This window comes from Phalacrocorax aristotelis, chromosome 21, assembly GCF_949628215.1.
Source record: "Phalacrocorax aristotelis chromosome 21, bGulAri2.1, whole genome shotgun sequence".
In the NCBI taxonomy this organism is placed as follows: domain Eukaryota; kingdom Metazoa; phylum Chordata; class Aves; order Suliformes; family Phalacrocoracidae; genus Phalacrocorax; species Phalacrocorax aristotelis.
Window position 1 is genome coordinate 3,333,670 of NC_134296.1, and position 21,143 is coordinate 3,354,812.

General features: G+C 42.7%; 2 protein-coding genes and 1 long non-coding RNA gene across 3 annotated transcripts in view; all 3 read left to right on the forward strand.

The window, feature by feature from the left end:
- The first annotated feature begins 251 nt into the window (after nucleotides 1–251).
- Nucleotides 252–2,903, forward strand: LOC142067018 (uncharacterized). Its single transcript, XR_012663875.1, has 3 exons — nucleotides 252–336; nucleotides 1,410–1,503; nucleotides 2,813–2,903. It is a non-coding gene; the product is annotated as an uncharacterized LOC142067018 (long non-coding RNA).
- A 72-nt stretch (nucleotides 2,904–2,975) lies between these two features.
- SLC26A8 (solute carrier family 26 member 8) lies at nucleotides 2,976–19,715 on the forward strand. Its single transcript, XM_075115963.1, has 17 exons — nucleotides 2,976–3,058; nucleotides 6,433–6,549; nucleotides 7,455–7,630; nucleotides 8,114–8,278; nucleotides 8,971–9,120; nucleotides 9,354–9,436; nucleotides 9,805–9,952; nucleotides 10,902–11,015; nucleotides 11,765–11,842; nucleotides 13,044–13,139; nucleotides 13,687–13,793; nucleotides 15,215–15,284; nucleotides 16,110–16,202; nucleotides 16,288–16,422; nucleotides 17,625–17,984; nucleotides 19,336–19,390; nucleotides 19,519–19,715. The coding sequence occupies exons 2-17, from the start codon at nucleotides 6,507–6,509 to the stop codon at nucleotides 19,713–19,715; spliced, it is 2,070 nt and encodes a 689-aa protein (XP_074972064.1). The 5' UTR covers nucleotides 2,976–3,058; nucleotides 6,433–6,506.
- SRPK1 (SRSF protein kinase 1) overlaps nucleotides 19,560–21,143 on the forward strand; it is a 34,194-nt gene continuing 32,610 nt past the window's right edge. Inside the window, exons 1-2 of the mRNA XM_075115228.1 lie at nucleotides 19,560–19,697; nucleotides 20,834–21,093. Of these exons, the coding sequence (XP_074971329.1) occupies nucleotides 20,973–21,093 (121 nt within the window). The 5' untranslated portion in view covers nucleotides 19,560–19,697; nucleotides 20,834–20,972. The remainder of the gene's footprint in view (nucleotides 19,698–20,833; nucleotides 21,094–21,143) is intronic.

Here is a 21,143-nt window from a genome sequence, read left to right on the forward strand (position 1 = left end):
CCTCCAGCAGCGGCGACTTCTTCCTTCCTCCTCTCCCCGCCTCGCTTCGTCCGCGGGCGGGGGCGGCCCTGCAGCAGCAACGCCCTCCCCTCACGCCGCCGCCGTCCCCTCACGCCGCCGACCGTTGGCCGCCACCTCCCCGCCCGCCCGCGCTCCCTTCACCTCACCTCGGGGGGCGGGCGCGGTGGCGGCGGGGCACTGGCAGCCCTGTCACCGCCGGTATCCCGAGGGGCGGGACAGCCCCGTGAGGCGAGACGAAGCGAGGCGAGGCTCGGCGGGGGTCGCCCAGCCGGGCAGCGAGTGGGGCGGAGGGCGAGGAAGACACTCCCGCCGCAGGTGGGACCGCGCAGGCGACACCACAGCCGCTGCCTCCGCCCGTCCGCCCCGCCCCGAGCGGCACAGCCAAGCCCGGCCAGCAGGACCCCCCCCACCCCCCAAACACCCCTCTACACACACACACACACGCCCCCGCCGCGACAGCGGAGCCCGATCGCTTGTCACGACAGCTCTCGCGAGAGCTGAGGCGACGAGGGCAGAGATGACCCAATATGGAACCAGCGCGGCGGCTTCTCGCGAGAGCGGCGCCGCGGGGAGGAGGCGGGTCTCTGGGGAGCGCAGCGCGGGGCGCTCCGCGGGAGCCTCCTGAGGGAAGGGCTTCCCTTCCAGCGCGGGTGGCGGTTCTGCGAGGCCCTGCCCCCGTTTCGCCTCTTCACGGGCCCTGCTTTACTTCCCTACGCAGCCCCTGAGGGGGGGACACGCTCAGAGTGTGCTTTAAACCCTCAGGGTGTGCTTTAAGTTTTTTTAAAAAAAGGAAAATCAGTAAAAAACTACTCTAAGGCACGGCTTCTGCAGGCCCAGGGTAACTTGTCAGGGTCACTGGTGTGTATGCTTCAGGCTAAGCGTAGCTCTAGTGCTTCTGGAGTCTTACAAGCTAGCATTAATTGCTCTTGTAAACTTCCTAAGGACACTTTGTTCCCTTCCAGGGGCTTCAAGCCAGCAGCGACGGGGGAAGCTAAGCTTGCTCTGCCCAGATTTCCCAGTGTCCTGATCGTTCTCTGTGTGTTTGGAGAATAAACTGTTTCTCAATACTGTAATAGCCCTGGCAGTATCAACGATACGTACTTGCTTTCAAGTATGTGCTTAGGACTCAGTGTAAGTTACTAAGTGCTGCAGGTTAAGCGTGTTTTGGAGCAGAGCCCAGGGTGTCTTCGCCAGGTACTAAGTACAGAATGTCACAGCAAATAAATTGTGGTAGGGATTTGTGTTTAAGGCCACTTAGCTTTTGATCTCAAGCTTGAGGAAGATGAGTCTCATTAGCAGTACTGTGCAAGACCGGCACATTCTGAAAGGAATATGGGCATTAAAACATTTGGCTTCCCATGTCAAAACCCTTCTCTTTCTCTACACAGAGTAACAGAGTGGGACCCTGTCCTCTGCTGTGAGTCATCATTGAAGCCCAAATAACAGGAGTGAACAGCTGAAAGTTACCACTGCATCTAAAAAGTAACTACTTTTTTGGCGTGCTGGGGTTTTTCATTTCTTTAATTTGCAAACTCTAGCTTCTTGGTTTTCCTTGTATAATCTTGCTTTGAAAAGGTGATTTTGCTCAAAGATGTCACAAACAGCTAAGTCTTAAAAAGCTTGTACTAGGTATGAAAAGCTAATGAACAAAATGGCTCTTAAACTCCTCTGTGGAAGACCTTGATTTATCTCCTCTGCAAAGAGAGGGAGAAACTGTGCCTTAGGGATGTAGTGTGTTTGAGATATGCCTACTACAAGCACTGTCTGTGCTTCGGAATGGCTGGGGCGTATGTACGTGTTGGTAGATAGGTCTCACAAGACAGTAAATACTGTGCTGGAGTCCCTGTTGCTGTATCAGAAGCAGAATATCTCCATGATGCAAAGCACTAGACCTGTACACACTGATCCTGGTGGTTCAGGAAATGACATATGAGGAGAAAACTTAAATCCAATGAATTTTTTTGCAGGTTTTGATATTGTAAACTTAGATTGCATTCTGAGTAGACTCTCAACTGCTCACTCACAGCCTTTTTATATTTCCTCTTCTATTTCTTCGTTCTGCCCATAGCAAAAAAATATGTTCCTGCATGTCACCACCCTTCTTAAATGTACTTTCACTTGGTAGTTCTGGATTTGAATTTTTTTTCTGCCTCAGCTGTCAGTATGAAAACTTTGTCTTAGATCTGCTCTTGCAGCAGACCTTTAGTTACTCGGTAGTCACTTTGGGAACTCACATCTTAACTACTCTGAGTGATGGTGATTGAATTCAGATCTCCTTCCTGATATTAAAATTGAATGGGAGTAATTTTAGGGGTTTGAAAACCTGAATGGCATCAGACACCGATTTTATACAAGAAGTTGTGGCATTTGTATGGCCTCAGGTTTAGCTGATTCAGACTAATCCTTTTTCCTCCAGGATTGGAAACAAGGAGAATTCAAATGGTTTCCTCAGCTGTGGCAGGTTTGTGGAGAGGGATTGTATTTAGTTCCCTAAACACAGGCCTGCTTTTGGGATCACAAAATGGAGGGGATTCAGGCTGATTTTTCCTACAGAATGGGAACAAGGCAGGTTCCAAAAGGACCCAGTGTTCTTACAACTGATTTGGCAATTGATTTGTTTGGTCCTAAGAGCTGTATATGTTTCATGGATTTCAGTGTCCAGAGCTTTGCTTATCCCTGCTGTAACTACTGGCTTCACAGGAGTTACGTTGGGATGGACTGATCACAAATCATACTTTTTATTTTGGTTTTAGTAGATACTTCAGTCAATGACCCTGTTTCTTTCTTCCAGTCTCACTGCCAAAAAAGAGAGCGTTCACTGTGGTCTCCAGCCTTTGTTTTTGACTGACTGTGATCAGAAGGAAAATACAGCACTAGACAACAATACTGTTGGTGCTTTCAGGCAACCAGCATCTTACAGGGTCCGAAGAGAAATGCAGACTGAAGAGCACTTCCAGGCATACTTTGAAAGAAAACTGTCCTCCACCTTGGGTGGAGCACTACAAATCCCTCGGAGGAACAGACAGCTACAGTGCAGGTGAGTTCTATGCCAGGGATTTATCAGGTGTAAAGATACGAAGGAGACTCTTCAAGCCCAAGTGTAAAAAAGGTGCAAACTTTTCCACAGCTGTAATTAAAATGCTGAACTGCACTGATTGATAACCAAAGTAGAACACCCAGTTACAGCAACTCGTGCCTGAAGTGAGCAAGATCAGCTTAGTGCTGCACTACCGAAGTTGCTATTTGCAATCTGTAAAAGTGTCTGTTCACCTCAGGACTATGATAGTTGTGGGGGGATATATGCACTGAAAAGAGAAACTGCCAGTAGTTGTTGTTCCCTCCAGCGTTTCCCTCAGCCCAGCTGTCAGACACAAACTTTCATTTGTTTTTTTTCTGATTTGTGCCTTTTGATACTTTTATCTCTTAAATTTCAAGAGCCTTTTTCTGTTCCCTCTTAGCTGGGGACGTGTAAAGTTGCATAAAGGTATGACTGAGACTGACTGAACTGCTTTGGCATTATTTGGGAGCAATGTTCCTGTGTTCTTTGAGGAGAACGGTGAGGCTAGGGTACTGATAAAGCACTAATGCTTCCACAGCCTCGTTTTCCCATCTGCCAAAATTCTCTTTTGGGCATTATACTGGGAGTAGAATCATCGCATCTGCCAGAGGAGCCCTTCAGGCTCACCAGAAGGCAGACTTTGTTGGCAGTGTAGGAGAATTCCTGATGTTCTTCCGGCAAGGCAAATAAAATAAAAAATAGAAAGCCCATTCATCGGTCCCCTTCTAGTTTTGTTTGACTATGAATACTCTCAGTTTTCTTTCTGAACCTCTTTTTGGATGTGGAGTGGACTGGCAATGGTTATGGCTGTGTCTACTCTACGAAGTCCTCCTAAGAAAGTAAATACAAAATCTCTGATTCATCATTTATCTGGGCTTTGTTTCAGCATGTATACTGAACTAGACTGAAACTTAAACTGTTGTTTTGAGACCATGCAGGACTTGAGACTCAAGTCTAGCTATGGGTGAGGTTCCACAAGGTGTGGTGAGCTAATCTAACATCTTGCTGCTGCCAGAAGGGACAGGGCCACACAGGGAAAGAAAAGTAGGGGGCCAGACCTCTCTCTTTTTGTATAACTAGCTCTTACACCAGCTCAGCTATGTGCAGGACTGCAGCCTAAAACTATGGGTCATGTCTAACTTACGCTGCTGTAAAGTAATTTCCTGATGATAAGTGAAGGCGAATGGTGCCATAGTTTGAGTTGCTTTTGTGTTTTCTAGTCTTCATTCACCATGAAGACTTGTCATCGAGATTAATTTGTGTAATAGTGAGATCCTTTAGATTGTGCAATAGCCTTCTGTTCTAGTGCTTTTTATATATTAAAAAAAAAAAGTAAGAACGAGATTGGATGAAGTCCTGGAGACAGAGAAACAAAATTACTTGATGGAAAGGGTTGGATTGTGTATGATTATGACATGTTATCTTGAGTTAACAGTCTGTCCACCCAGAAACCCTTGGTGCAATAAAATAAGTCTTGTCCAGAGATCAAAGGGAGAATTTTGCTCTAAATTCATAGCTAATGACATAATATTATCGACAACTTTATCATTGCACTCAATGCTTAATAAGAAAATCTCTTTATTCCCTCCCCCAACTTGTTGTTTAAGAACGGTGTCTGCCTTGCTTCCTCATACTCTTTTCCCTGTTTCTTCTCCACTTCCCTATCTCATGTGTTTTCTCTGTTCTCCATTTTGTATCTACTTGTCAGCCCAGTGTGTAATCACCTTGGACAATAAAATGATGGAAAGGGACTCAGCTCTATAATATTAACTGGGGTTGGCCCGCACAGCCACTGTTCAAGGCTGCCAGAAGCCTTGGGCAGACACTACCTCACTTATATTTGGTTTGTAAGTAGAAAATCACCAACATTGCCAGGAGATAAAAAGGGGAAGAAGGAGTGCAGGGCTGTGGGGTTAGTCAGAGTCTACCTACTGGAAATTCTGATTCAAAAACTTATATGCAAAATAAATCATGTAGGTCAAATCCTGCTTGCATCCCCTTATTAAATAATGTAATGCAGGAAACAGTGTGCTGTTTTTTGGGAGGTGGGATAGGCTTGTCTCTTCCCCCCAGCCCCGGAGATGTAGCATTTGTATGTTTTTCTTCAAGATCAGGACAGGAGGAATCAAAATACCACCTCCTATTTTTCTGTGGTGTTAAAGAGGTCAAGTAATTGATGCATTCAGCGCTCCAGGCTCCAGCACGGATGGGCTATCATACGAATGGCACACGGAGTATTTGTGATTCATCTGAATGGAATGCAAAGGCATGGGGGTGCCTATGTAGGATTCATGTTATGTGCCAGCTGGATCTGTGGAAGGCTAACGCCTGTGTGGGTTTGCAGTATACAGTGCCCGCAGAGAGCTAACCGTAGCAGCGTGGCTTCTGTGCCTGCAGAGCACAAGGCCACGCAAAAGCGCTGCAGAGATGGAGAGTGTAAAAGCCATTGCACGTAGCTTAGCTTATCTGATTCTTTTCAGCTTCTCCTGGGAGAGGTTCAGAAAGATCACACTCAGGATGTTCCCTGTCCTGAACTGGCTGTTTTCATATCGGTTCAGAGAATGGATCTTGAGGGATCTACATGCAGGCCTAAGTATTGGGATGTTTCAGATTCCCCAAGGTAGGCAGAAAGAAAAAAACACTGTAGATTCCTTTTGTATATCATGCTTTTCATAATCTATCTCCTGTGTATGTTTCTGTTCATTCTAATGTCATCAGGTTATGTGGGAGCTTTAGTCTTAGAAGTTCCTTAAATCATTAACCCATTTATTTGCATATTTGCAGAACTCCTTTTCTGTAATCAGATGTTACATGGTGTAATTTCGAGGACAGGACACTACTTTTTTCATAAAGATTCCCTCTAACTCAAAATATAGACTAATACCAGCATTTTCTTATATTGCAAGCAAAATAACATGGTCTTTAAAGTCCACCTTGCACAATCAGGTCTGTTAGATACCCCTATGCACAGTCGCCCCATAGTAGGTGGGGTGTTCTGGCTCCTTGTCTAATTTCTAGTTAGCAAGGGCCCATGTTGTAAAACAACATTGGCTTTTGTCACTAACTGGCCTGGCTTTATCAGGGCCTGAGTTCCCTGAAAAACACTCTGTGGGAGTTGAGTAGCCATCTCGCTCACTGATTTGGCATGTTGAGACCCAAACTGGAAAGTGGCAGGGAGGGTAAGCGAGACCAGCGCTTGTGCTTCTATGTGTGGTGATTCTGTGAATAAATATAATGGGATTTTCATAACGGTTGGCAGGTTTTCATCTGCAAAATTTTACTTAAAAATAGTAACCAAAGATAGAGAGCCTTCCCAATTTGCTTGACTTTAGAAACAGATTTTTGCTTTCTAGGACTTTTAGGAGCCTGGCTGACCAAGTTACCTCTGCCAAATATCAATGGCTTCCTTTCTGCGTTCTGCTGCTCGATGACATATGTTATATTTGGGACTTCGCATCATATCTCAATTGGTGAGGTTTGTTTTGTGCTGTGAAATGTTTATACGGGCCTTAGAGTCCTGTAGACTGCTGCTTCAAAATGCTGCTTCAAAAAACTGGCGAGATGTCCTAATCTATTTCATCTAATATGCAGATGTTATTTAGGTGAGAATCCAGACCCCCAGATTCTCAGTTCATTGTTGTTCCACTTCTGCAGCTGACCTGTGGTGAGAATTTCACCCAGTCAGTCAAGCTTCAGCTGCGAGGTCCTTTGTATCCCCAAGGACGTGAGCTATCACAGACATCCGCGTGAAGGAGATGGCTAGAGTGTCATGGAGGAGTCTCCTTCATAAAATAAAGGACCAGCGCAAACTGCTTCACATTTGCCCCCAGGATGTTACTGTAAATTATGATTTGGCTCCTGGTCTTCTACGTGCAGTTTCTTGCCATGACTGAACTCTTGGTGGGTTTACATTGTTAATTTGTGCAGAAGCTAGATTATTAAAATGCTGTTTACATGTGAGAAGGCCCTTCACATTATCATAATGAGTGGGTACGTGGAGCTCTGGCCTCTTAGGTAAATTGGCAGTTGTTTCTCTGGCTGACTATGTTTTTCAGCCTTTCTGGCAGCTCATCGTAACACATCAATATTTTGTGCTTTACATGAAAATCTTTTTGTTGTGCATCGGACCAGCTGAAGACTTCACTCGTAAAATGGTCGGAATTTGAAATTTTCAGGCAGGACTTCGGAAATTTTAGGTACTTACTCAGAAACAGTAAAAATTTATTCTATACGTGGATTATATATATGGATGAAAACAGACTCTTACACTGCACAGACCGATGGCAGAGGCAAGAGATGGGCGTGTGGTTTTAAGAAGTCTTCATTGCAACATTTCATGCAGTTCCATTTTCTGTTCTCTTTCTGTTGGTTCCAGGCTCATTCAGCATCCTAAATGTGGTGGTGACAAACATTCTGCAGACTCTTAATTTCAACCAAACATTGTCCTCTAATGGCTCACAGGACAACTTCTCAGACCCTACGTTTATGAAGGATTACATGGAGGCCTTGACACTTACCGCATCAATAACATTTTTGACTGGCATCATTCAGGTAGAAGATGGATCTATTTTATATCCTTAATGATGCATCCTTATGTGCATTCTTTGTGCAAATGTAAGAATTGTTACTGCTTGCGTATTCTTACCACAAATACTAAGCTCAGCACATTTGAATATGTGTTGTGCAAAGTGAGACAGGAAGGTCTGTCTCTTCCTCTCATGCTGTCTGAACAAGTTAAGATTCATGTGTCCATGATTAATATGTGTGAAGTAAATTATTATTTTTTATGTTGACCAGTTCTGCAGTATGTTGACCCTTAGGTAGTCCTGCATAACTGCACACACTTGGTGTAAAGTGCTCCTATTTTGGTTTGGCAGTGTCTTACTTAATTGTGCATAATGAAAATAGTGTGTTCAAATAACTATCCATCATGTATGGCAGCGAAGAGTCATGCTCTTCAAATATGAAAACACGAAGGGCGGGTTTAGACACTGATAATTATATCACATCTCACTTCTCGTTTGTTCCATACAGTTGCTGCTGGGCTGCTTTTGCCTGGGGTTTGTAACAACATACGTGCCAAAGACTCTCAGTGATGCTTACCTCGCTGCAGCAGCATTGCATGTCATTGTGTCACAGTTTACCTTTATTTTTGACATAATGCTTGACTTCCATAAGGGACCCCTGGACATTTTCTATGTGAGTAAATTCATTATTAGCCAAAGAAATGCATGCTTCCTGGAGGGGAAAGAGAAGAACAGGTTCAGAAATTGAACTCAATTTCAACCTAAGCTAGTTGCTAAGGGATATTTGTTTGTGCAAGTCTCAGCTGTGGTTTAATTTGCCTCCCTGTTGTCTTGAGGAGCGTATGGAGCTTATCATGTGACATGCAAGGGGAAAAGTCTGTGTGCATATTTTTAATTACTGATGTAGCTCTATAATATATTTTCAGCATGTCTATAATTGGCTAGAGGAAAAGGTACTTTTTCCTCAGAAGGTCATCATGGGCAAGCTATTGGGCACACAGTATCCTTATCATCTCTGACAAAGCAGCAGCAGACTCCAAGCTAAAGAGAAGTTAAAGCTAATTCATCCTAATTTACTTTAATAATGTCAATCAGACAACTTGAGAGAAAGGTCGTGTAGAAGAGGGAAGAATGACAGTACTAGATCCGAGCTATTTGTGGCCATGTTTTCTCTGCAGATACCAACAGATGAGAGAGATTTTTTACATACTGTTTTTCTCTTAGCATCCCTCTTCGTCTAACTGAAGATACCACCGTAGCAGAAGGGATGAGTTTAAGTGTCAAGGCAACCTGTGCCCATCTCCTGGAATATAAAAGTAGCTGTAGTATCTGCTTCTGATCCTCTCTGTGATGATTCTTTTTCAGAATCTATTTAATTTCTTCCTGGCTCTCCCAAAGGCTAACGCCACCAGCATATTGCTATTTTTGCTTAGTATGGCCGCACTACGACTCAATACATCTATCATAATAACTTATAAACATAGTCCTATTGCATTTCCTATGGAACTTCTCTTGGTAAGTGATCTTCAAAATGCCATTTGATAATGGAACTAACAGAGAGTATAATATACTTTATTTCAAAGAACATTTCGCCTACAACTTCAAGATGCTGTTACATTTACACATGGAATCTTTGCTTAAGTCCTTTAGATACTCCTACAAGGTTAACTGTCTTTAGATGGATTGTGTACAGTTTCAGGAGTTTATGCTACATAATCTCTAGTATTCCTTCTTGTTTTCTTTCCCAGATTGTCACAGTCACCATTATTTCTAATCACATTCATTTTCACGCTGAATCCAGCAGTGCTGTGGTCAGTATGATTCCTCAGAGGTTAGTAATCTATGCTATTTATGAGGTTGTAGTTTTGAGATATGAAAGAGATGTTTCAGCCTGTTCTTGAAATCTGACATGGGATGACTTTTACTGGGAAGTACAGCTAGAGGAATAACTCTTCAAGAATTTTAATTGAATCATTATTTCCGAGCATATGCAGAATTCAAGCTACAGTTTTCTGTATTAGATCCAGGCTTTATTAGCACACAGAGGAAGGAATTTGCATTTTTTGTGAGGTGGAAGTCTTACAGATTGAGAGCATCTCCTGTGGGGTGCTGGATGTCTCTGATGATGATCCTGGGTTTGGAGTTACTGTGGACGGAGCTCAGAACAAGTCTAAACATATCTGTTCTCTGATCCTGTAGGTTTCTGCCTCCTACACTGCCAGATTTCTCAAACCTGAGCAAGATCATACTGCATGCCTTCTCCCTTGCTATTGTAAGCTATTTCCTTCTTGTTTTTGTTGGGGAGAGGTATGCTTCACTTCACAACTACAATATTGCCAGCAATCAGGTGAGAACAAAACCACACACACTTCTAGGCCAAGAAGCAAGCTGAACTCAACTTGCAAAGCCACTAATGCTCTGACAGTGGTAGAAATGCAAGGACAGAGTGAATATGCCAGATGATGGTTTTGTAGCGACTTGTTACCCTTCCCTCCGGAAAGTGGATGTTATAACCCAATAATATGAAGGTCAAAGGACGCCCTCTTTAACCAAGAGGCCTTCGTACATTCCCAGTGATCGTGATGAACCTCGCACACACACAGTGCTCCAACTGGTCCCTGAGGACCATTGCTGTCATGAATCCATGAAGCTATAAAATCATGATAAGTTAACAGCTGAAACTGTAAATGGCCAGAGCAGCTGTAGTTCTTCTCTATATGTGGCTGCTATCCCAGTGTGTGGATTCTCTGCCGAGAGTGATTGCTCTGAGAGGCTTTTAAGTTAAACCTGTGTTGGTTTCCAGTGTGCTAGAGTTAGTAAGCATTAGGTGTTTTGCACTACTCCATGTTTAGCTTGTTGTGATGGCTTTGGATCTTTAGGATGGAGCTAAGCCAGTGAGGAAGCTGGCTCGACTTCTCAAACCCTTTGGGGATAAATATAAAGGCAATGTCTTTTCCACTCAGCTTTTGTCCAGGTGTATTATGCTGCATGCTGAGATTTGCCACATGTTAGCTTGGAAGTCAGTGCTTCATAGCTTTGGGGTTCTAAGTGGATGTCTTTGAAAGAAGGAACTGAATTTTTGAGTCCATGAGATCCTCAGCTGTGAAAACTGTATGCCTTCTAAGAGAGCTCATTTAACCGTGGGAGACGTTGCTTTCCAGAAGGCTTCCTGAGCTTAGCAACACAGATGAGCAACCAGCAAGTGTGAGCAAAAGGAAGGGACTTCCTGATAAGCTACTTCTATGAAGATAAATAATGAGTTTGCGGTTTTCTCTGCTTCCGTTTCTGTTTTACAGGAGCTAATAGCTGTGGGGCTATGCAATATTTGCAGCTCATTTTTCAAAAGCCGTGTTGTCAGCTGTGCTATTTCTGGAACTGTCATTCAAGACAAGACAGGTGGAAGAACACAGGTGAGCTGGGCTGGATTTGTTAAGCTTCCAGACTCCCATCTAAAACCACTGTATTGTGAGTACAGGTTGACATTTAACCTAAGCAATTTGTGAGATATAAAGTTCCATACTCATGCAAGATGAATTCAGATTCCCTCTCTGTGTATATTATGACCTACACTTATATGATATTTACATCACACGATGTGCCCTGAAGGAAGCCAGGATCCTATGGGGAGAATAGGATATGTTCATGCAGTTTAAAACTTCATTTTAGTGAATATAACCAAAAAGCCAAACGGAAAATTTGTTCACACACCCTTAATTCTGCCACTTCTTCCTAACTTCTGAGTACTTGACTTTGTGATCTTTTTTTCTTAGGGGGGAAAGAGGGTGTAATATGTAATGATAAAATGTAATAATGTTTTTATCATACCTCTTAACTGAATGTCTGTACCTGCTTCACTGCATCACAGAAATAATTTTGTTTAATAAAGAATTTATTCCAAAGTCTGACTTGCAAGAGAAGTATCTTATTACTAAGGTGAAATTACCAAACCAAAATCCTGCATTGTTCTGTTCTGCCTAAGAATAGTCTATTTAGAAAAAATTTATATCTACAGAGAACTCTTGCAGCTTGAGTATTCTAGAATTTGTACCGTGCGTTGCACCATACCTGTTGGTGGCGTTACGTGGGCCATACCTATGTGTTTAGAGAGAAGTAAGGAAATGGTTCTATCAGGCCTCTCTAATTAAGTATTTCTGTTCAGTTAGCAGCAGCGATTGGAGCATCTATGATGCTGGTGATTGCGCTGAAACTAGGACACTTTTTCCGGATGATACCTAATGTAAGTGAACCTGAAATAGTTATGGCAGCAGTCTACTTACTTCCTAAGCCTAAAATGAAGATTTTTCTGGGACAGTTAAGGATTATATCATGCGCTAGAGTTATTTGTTTCAGGGATGGAACCCTGAAACCAAAATAAAATAATGACTTTAAACTCCTAAATTTCAGCAGGCTATTGTATTAGGTAATAAATATTGCATCTCTCTCCCATCCCTCACTGATCAGTACATGCTAAAATGCCTTGGCAAAAACTGGACTGAAATTTCCCTGCCAGCCTCTATAATTTAAACACTTTTGCCTTCACACCTTCCAAGCTTTTGCACACCTCTTTAACAAATCCATGAGTTCCCCTCTTGCATCGGTATAAGTAGTTCCAAGAAAGGTGCTTCAAAATCTTTAGTGTAAAGATGAAAATAAAATCTTACAAATGGAAATTTGGGCTTAGTGTCTCTGACTCTAGCTTGGTCTTTGAGGTTTATTTTAAAATCATATGGACTCTATATTGCCTTCTGTGGATTTTGCATTACCAATGTGCCTGTAAACATTTCATTATTGTAGATTATTCAAAGTACTCAGTTTTCCACTTTGCCCTTAACTTTTTATCTAGACTTTCTTTTTTTCTGTAAGTTTTCTTAGGGAACCACTGACAGAGCATTACCTCTTGAGTTTTTCCTGGCTTCTTTGAAAGATGGGAGAATTAATCCCTTTCCTAAAACTAGCTGACAAATCAGAACTTAACCGTCTACTTCCCTTCAGTCTCCTTTTCTTTGCTCAGAAAGGCTGTTGCAACAAATGGTGTCAAACAACTTCCTAAATCTGGCAATGAACTACCCATGCTAATTGAAACCATTCTTTGAAACAACAACTCTTAGTTCTGTAGATAGGCTTGGCCTTTTTTCTAGTGCTGCAGGAGGTGTAGGGATTCGCTGAAGAACACTGTAATGGAAACTACACATAGCGTTTCAAGAGGAAGTCCAGTTGTATTGGCAGAAAGGATTGTGAAATCCAACAAGAAGTTACATGCTACTTTCATGTTGGTTTGCAGATCAGAGGAGAACAGTTATCTATAAAAATTACGGAAATAAAGCTATTATAAGATTTTAATTTCAAGCAGTTTGTCTGTCACGGATATCTGTTCCTCAGCATGTTTGTGGTTGCAAGCAATAACAAACTAACAGATGCTGTTTTTCTGATTTGCACAGGGTATTCTGGCTGCTATTGTGGTATTTAACGTGCTCCCTTTTCTTGAAAAATTTCTGGACATCCCCATCCTGTGGAGACGGGACAAGTATCATTTTGTAAGTGACAAAAAAAAAGCCACCTAGGATTTGGGATGTGTCTTAAAGGGAGAAACTGATGTTTGGGGAGGACAAGGCAAAGCAGTGGCCGTTCCCTTAGAAAAGGGATCCATTGAAATATCCCCTGAAAGAACTGTATTGAAATCTCTACAAATCAATTTGCAATTAATTCTATACAGGGAAAACTGATTATTGTTGTTGCTTCCCAGATCCCCTGAGAAGGAAATTGTCTAGCTGCCAGCCAGGGCCACGTTCTCACGTCGACTCTTGTGCAGGATTTCTCGTGAAGAGAAAGACCCCCAATATGACGTGGGTTTTGCTAATAATTGAAGGCCTTTTGAAAATTCTGGAGATTAGGACTGTGACTTGTGATCCTTGTTTAAAGTTACTTCTAGGACTGGGTTGATCTAGATGTGCCAACAAAGCTTTTCATGTTTTACCATTTCTAGCCGTTTTTTTTGGTCTGCTATTCACAAATGCTGGGGCTGAGTTGGAGGTCATTTTGCATCTTTTTACTGCTCATGTTCTCTCTGTCTCTTCTTCAAAGGTTATTTGGCTTGCAACTTTTGCTGCAGTGCTTTGTTTTGGTCTTGATGTCGGTTTAGCGATCGCCATGGGATTTACGTTCTTCATAATCACCATTAGGTCACACAGGTACTTGTAACTTCTAAACAAAACACCAGTTTTTAAGTAGTTGATGTTTTAGAGATAGTTATACATGTGACAATGAAAAGCTGTTTCATGTTTGTAAACGCTTCAGGCGCGTCATTCTGGAGTCTCTCTAATGCTATCCCAAACTAGTAATCTGTGAGTTTATGGGCTCTGGATCGGTCCCTTCTGCAGGTGTACTGAAGACTTGCCAGTGCAGGCATCAGCCAGGAGAGGTGATCTGTGTACACCCTTCTACAGGGAGAAAATGAGATGTTGTGCCTTTATTTCAAATACATTCCTCAATCTTCACTGTCATTTACCAAGTTGTTTTATCTTCTCCGTAAACTCAGTTCATGACAGACAAGGGAGGTTACGTCAGGCACACATTACTCAGTTTATTAGCTGTTGATCCAAACAGGAAAATCATTCATAAATCCAAGCCACACCTCATGAGATTTACCCTGATAGGGAGGTGCTTGTCTGAGTCGACCGAAGCCTATAGAATAATGTGGAAAAAGGTAGGAAATAACTCAGTTGCTGCAAATACGGAACTGCTTGCGATCTGGTCCAGAGTGGCTCTGAAAGAATACCTTCAGGAAGCATTTCAGTTGCCACCTGAGACTTGCTGTATTACCTCTGCTCAGAGTTATCCTCTCGGGTTTGCCTTGGGATTTAATGAGCATTGTGAAAGGGCATTTCTGCAGCCACTGCTCAGTTAAGTATCCCCATTGTTCATACTACCTTCAGGGTATGTAACCGCTTATCAGTTTCCTACCAGTGAGAGCATTATGCTGACAACGCTCAAAAACGCTTGGGAAGTTATCTGCAAGCAGACTGCTTTGAACAGGGTGTATTGACAACAGTTTTCCGTACATCAGGGCCAGCAACCAGCCAGCCAGCTGCATGTTTATTCCATCCTTGCCCCGAACTGACCAGAGCCTGCCCCAAACCCATGCAGCACCATTAGCAAAGCACGGTACCCAGACCAGGATATTTTCCTTCAAGGCAAAACCCTGCATTAATGCTGCTACGCTACCCCTGGATCAGAGCTAGCCTATGTGCAGCCAGCTGTAAGCACAAGTTGTAGCTGCCTCTACCTGTCTTTGTAGATATATCTTTGAGGAGGGCTGTGGGGAGACGGAGAGGGAACATACTCCCTAGCGTAATAACAATAATCCAAGTGTTCCAGAGCTAGAAATGGACCATCACGCATTCTTGAGGATACCAGTGTAGCTGAAGGCTGTGTTTGTGTACTGTGCCCCTACTCAAAGAACCCTAATTATGAGTGAATAACTTTTTGTACTCGCACCCTCTAAGTTACAGTTGGTGTATCCAGTGAAGAGGAAAGAAATGGAGATCAAGCTTTTGGGAACAGATGGTTTTTCTCTGTTCTTTGTGAAAACCTAATAAACATCTTGTTTCAGAATGAAGATGGTGGTGCTGGGACAGATTCCAAACATGAATATTTATAGAAGTTTATCCATCTACAGAGCCGTAAGAGGAAACAAAAAACCAAATGTTCCATCTCTCTCTGTAATCCAGCTTCTTCCCTTAAATGCTGAGGGGTGACCACTGAGGCTCAGTTCATTTGATTTAAGACTTTGAAAACTGAAGAATGCTAAAGTGTCTGTAGCGTGAAGCGATTCAGAGAGCTAGCTCAGCCTGCGTGGGCCTGTGAGGCTCCTTGTGTCCACCTGTGCTGTCTCCACAGCGGGAGCTGCACTGCTCGCATTTCCAGAGCTGTCTGCTGGTTTTTTGCTGACCTGTTTTTCTCAGTCTGGTTTTGTCCACTCTACGTATGTTTTCACAATAACAACTGTGCATGTGCTAGACTGACTGACAGGTTCTCCCGGTGATGGGATAATAGGTAGGGCACGGGCCTTTTTAACACATTGTTTTCAAGACCTGCGCCATACAGAATTAGGCAATACAGTAGTAGGGAGTTTTGCCTTTGCTGCAAGGGTACATTCCCAATGCTGAAGGATTTGCAAAAAATGGAATAATATAAGGACAGGGTTAGTAAGACAGAGGTATAGTGTATGTTGTCTGTAATGAGCATTAAAAATAATTTGGTTTATTTTATATTAGAGCAGCCAACTGTCATCTGTGACAGATCTGCTGGAGGTCTGGTTTTAATTGCAAGAGGTGCAGATTAGTTTATGGTAATTAGGCCCATGTTGCCAATGCCACTACCAGTATGCAGCGTAGTCAGCAATGTGAGCAGACAAGCTCTGTCCTTAGGGTAGGGCCTCACAGTCAGGAGGGGAAAAATAGTTTCTGCTAGGTACAGCCCTCAGAGATACGACTTTTGTTTTACAGGCAAGGGAGATTGAAGGTATCAAAATCTTCCAGTGCTGTTCTTCCATCTCTTTCGCAAACATGAATAATTTCAAAACCTATTTATTGCACAAGGTAAATGCCAATTTTTCACTCAGAAGTTTCTAAGAGCCTCCACTAGGGAGATAAAAACTCTAATAAAACTGCCTTTCTTTTGCAGATGGACATGAAAGCAGTGCCTCTAGATGAAAGTGAAATGCGGGCTTTAATTTCACTTAGTCTTTCTGACATTGCAGAGGAAAGAAAAGATCTTAAATGCTCTTGTGTCTGTGAGCGACCTCCACCACCACCTAGGGTCAGCTTTAAAAGTTATAATTATGCAGTCTGTTTGTTTGAGATGCCTGGTTTTATGTTACTGAGGACTGTGTTCTTAACTTGCCAGTACTGAAAAGGCTGTAAATGTTTATATAAAGCATATGTATATTTGCTGTATGAAAATAAGCAAACATTACCACTGTATTTCTTTACACATACTTTATGTGATAGAGCAGTAGTAGCTCAGCTTACTAGGTGAGTTAACTAGCAGTTGAAGTATTCAACATATCCTCAGCTGAAATAATTAATTTTGTCAGGTGCTTCAGTGGGGATTTTCTTCTTTTTCCTCACAGAGGTGAGAGAGTCCCTTGCTTATGAGGAATTTGTTCCACTGCCAATACTGCCAAGTGCAAGCACAAAATACCTCTAAGGCAGCTACGATTATCACGATTAGAGGCTTTCTCATCTTTACTATAATTGGCTGCTGCGCATCTTCTAGAGTCACTCATATCCCTCTTTATCTGAATTTTCTGAATTGTCTTAGGCAATGAAAGGAACTTCAGGGTACGGACTGTCTTCAGAATATATTTTTCAAGGAGTTATACGTGATTTCTAAAAGCCACTGGATGAGAAGTGGGTTGACAGTGGTTTGGAAAACGTATGTGGCACCAAGGTGCTTAGGAAGTGGAAGCGACAGATAATTTAACATCACCTGAAGTACAAAAATGCAGAATGGCTTTTCCTTTCTTGCATTATAAAAATTAAAAAACACATTTGGAACTATTAAGAAAGAAAAACTGATTAAATTGGTCCATTCTGTGACCAGCTACCATACAAGAATGTAGATGGATCAAAGGTCTGCAGAACTCAGCCAGTTCTGTTGCACAGAAAGGCAATGGCCATGGGCAATCTCTTTTTTCTTCTTTTCTTCTGAAAGGTAGAAGTAACAAGTCAGATTCCAGTATCACTGGCCATTTCAAGGTGTGGAAGTATGAGGCACCACTGTACTATTTGGTGGCTGAAGGTACTCTGCTAAACACATCTGAGGCTTGCCTAAGTCACCTGCTACTTTGCTTACTCTTGTGGCTTTGTGCTTTATTTAATGTTATTTCAGATGTGTTTTTTACCATGAGAGAAGAAATGTCATGTTATTTACCGTGCTGTCTTACTTGCAGCAAAAACTTTCCACCTCCTGGGCCCAATTCTTCCAACCACTGGTGTACTCTCCATTTTCCATCTTAGATACCATATACAGAGAAACTGGTGAAGCGACATCACACAGACAGCGATTCCTCCTCATCTTCAGTTAATTTGGTACATTGGTCTCAGTATGGAGACAAACTCAGCTCTCGGACGCTGTTGGTGGGAGCAGCCGAAGCGCAGTGTGCATCCCCAGGCTTTAACATGGGGCTTACAACTGAAAAGAACGAGGATGAAGGGCGAAGAGCTTGCCTTTCAGCAGGCTCTGCAATAGATAATTCCTCAGTGCAGTTAGATAAGGAAGAACAGCCAATGCATTTGCCATGTCCAGTTCACACCGTTATTTTAGACTTCAGCATGGTGCAATTTGTGGATTTGATAGGTTCAGAGTTACTGCGACAGGTAAGCAGCTGCGTGTAAACGTGAAGCCTAAAGTTTACCCAATGTCTTATGTTTCTTGTTAGCCTAAAAGGCTACGTAACAATCGCACATCTTCCAGTTGAACATTAAGGGTGCGAGATTTAGCTATCAAGTTTCAGAAATTAATAAATTCCCATAAACCCACTTTTTTTTGAAACAAAAGCCCCACTATCCATACAAAAGACATGCAAAAACCTGTCATTCATTGTCACCAGCTCTAGAATCATGTAAGCTAAAACCACATTTATAAAAATGTAAATTTGTTTTTTTCCATTTTGGCTGTTTATTTTTTCTTCTAGCTGAACACTTGAAAAGAATGTTCTTCTTTAGAAGTGTCAGATATAAAACTACCAGCTGTCTTCTCCTAGAGTGATTTTGTTGTTATTGCTGACTGCCTAATTAGCCTTTTCTTTGAAGTATGCCATGAACTTTTAAGTCTTCAAGTGGGGATCCTAGCCAATGGAGAGATATATTTAGCAAACAGAAATTTCATGCCGCCGTGCTTCTCAGAAAGATACAGTTCCAGATGGATTCTTAGTCAGCTTCCTCAAACTCTGTAGCTCAACTCCAAAAGAATTTTCCTTAAGAACAGGTTAGACTAACACCTATTAGGAATAATTATGGACTGAGCTGATGTCCCTAAAATCCTTGAAGATTTATTTGCCTCACATTGAACGACCCTCCCACTGGGAAAGGGTGGTAAAGTCAAAGTCTTTCCAGATTCCTTCCAGCCCCATATTCTGAAATTCTGTAATTCTCTGAAGTAATGAGTTTCGTTGACTTTAAAAAAAAAAAAAAACAACTGCTTTGAGGTCTTGTAATTACAAAAGGTTGGGCATTGAGAAAATGGTGAGAATCTATCCCCTCTAAAATCCGATTCAACACTAAATTGATATAACTAAAAATGTTGGATGTGAAAATTGTGACAACCAGAATTACAGGTCATGCTTGAAAACATAGGTTCCTGTTCCCATTTACACGTGAGCATGGCATCTGCGTATGGAGAGGTGTTTCAAGTTAGTCTGTTCCTGTGGGAACTTTTTTGTTTAAGTGAAGAAATAGCACTGTGTGGGCTGCGTGTGAAGTGCAGGGGCCAGCACGGGGTCTGGCTGCGACCCTGCCCTGCTGCTGGAGTCAGCAGTCAGTGGGATCTTGGACAACTTTTCGGTTTAGTGCTGAACTAAAAAAACAGGATTTGAGATACCGGAATAAGGGTATTCTTCAGAGATACAACACTATAAGGGAGGTTTTATTTCCCTGTTTATGTTTTACCTGCTAGTGTACTTGATTAATGCAGAACTGCTCTAATGCCTGTACGGAATTCTTTCCGCAGATCATCCATATGTTTCACAATATTGGCATTGCAGTCCTTATAGCTGCCTGTCACTGTGAGTATATGGTCTGCTTACTAATATTGACTTAGCTCCAAGGGTAAGTTTTAAACTTAAGTGAAATGTTTTATCTGTACTGCTTGGTGTGGTTTTCCTGCTTAATTTATTTTCCCACTTTTTTATAGCCTCTGTGATAGCAGACTTTGAGAAGAATGATTTCTTTGACAGCTGTGTCACCAAAGAAAGGTTCTTTCTAACTCTTCATGATGCTGTGCTGGCTGCCTTGGGCAAGCATCGAAAGCCAGATGAGCAAGAACCTACTGCAGAAGAGTTTGCTGAAGAACCACTAGCTGAACAGCAGAAGGTAGAATATTTAGCTTAACATTTACACCTTCATGTTAAATTATCCTGTCTGTAACTTAAACCTTGACCTGTGGCTGAGGAAATAGGGCAGAGCAGATGCTCTTTTGAATTGTCCAGTTTTTCACAGGTACTTGCCTTTTTGCGACGGATCGATAATCCAGTTTGTTCCTTTGAGTCCTGTGTTCTTAACTGGGGAAAGGCATCTCTGTGTGCAGGCTGGAAAGGCATCCAGCTGAGTTTTGCAGCAGAGAACGACTCTGTTGCATTTTAAATTGTTTCCAGTTCTCCGACAGAGCAAGTACTCTGCCAGGGCAGAGCAAAAGCTCCAAGTTTTTTATTTCCAGAGGTTACTGGAGCACCAGTTCCCTTGGGGCTGACTGGGGAAGTGAAGGGCATTGCTAGCTTAATTTCCTGAAGAACTGAAGTTTATGCACATGCTCTTTCTCTCAGTATTCTGCAATGATTTTTAAGCTCACTGGCTGTCTCAGCCAAGTTTGAATAGGGCAGATGGTTGCAAGTTCCAGGAAAAGCCCTTGTTCTGAGTAGAAGATTCCAGTAATTGCCCCACCTAGGGAAAGAACCCAGCCTTGGCTAATCATCCTATGTGTACCGCCAGGCTGCGTCCTATAGCTGAAAGAGGTGAGAATGAAGGCAAAAAACTATCCCAATCTGCAGGAGAACAGGGTTCTTGAGTTCTGCTGCTCATGGAACAACTTGTTAAACTCTTTTATCTTGGCATCGTACAGAATAGTCTAATGCAAGGATATTGACCTTCCGGACTCTCTCCCCCATAGAAAAAACTTCAGTGAATGAAGTGACAGTATATATTCACCAATCTCCCATTAATGGGTGTTGTGGGGGAGCACTGGGAGCAGCTCCCAGGCAGGAGATGACATTGGTTCCCCAGGAGCCCGCTCTGGGTGTGCACACGGGACCCACGGCAGCTCGGTGATGTCAGCTTCGGCAGTCCCAGCTAGCTCATTTCCTCAGCAGCTGGGGATTTGGACTACCCTGTGCTCCCACGCCAGCATGGCCCTCTCGCTGCTCACATGATGTTGCCTTGGCATGGGAACTGCACTTGACCGGCTCAGCAGATTGGCCACCCCTGGCTTACAGTAATGTTTGTGTATGTTGCAGGAAAGAAGTTTGCTCTTGAAGAAGAATAAAGATTTTTTCTCTGCAAAGAACTCTGACAATAAACTTCTGCACGAAGAGCCTATATCAGATATCTCATGCTCAGCCCAGAATAAAGCAGGGCCAAGCTCTCTCCAGCAGTATGACACTCCACCCCTTCAATCGGATTTCTACGACCCAGGCTGGGGGAAGAGATGGAAGTATACCAGCAATCCCTGAATTACAAGTGTTGGGGAATTGGGATTTCAGTAGAGAGGAGAAAGGTACAGTTAAGCAACAGCCTTTGATCATCTTTGTATTTTTGCTATTCCAG

Coding starts and splice junctions, on each gene's coding strand:
- SLC26A8 (XM_075115963.1), top strand. CDS start 6,507: ATGACATATGTTATATTTGGGACTTCGCATCATATCTCAATTG. Junction 9,121..9,353: donor TTCCTATGGAACTTCTCTTG/GTAAGTGATCTT, acceptor TTTCTTTCCCAG/ATTGTCACAGTCACCATTAT. Junction 17,985..19,335: donor GTTCAGAGTTACTGCGACAG/GTAAGCAGCTGC, acceptor TTCTTTCCGCAG/ATCATCCATATGTTTCACAA.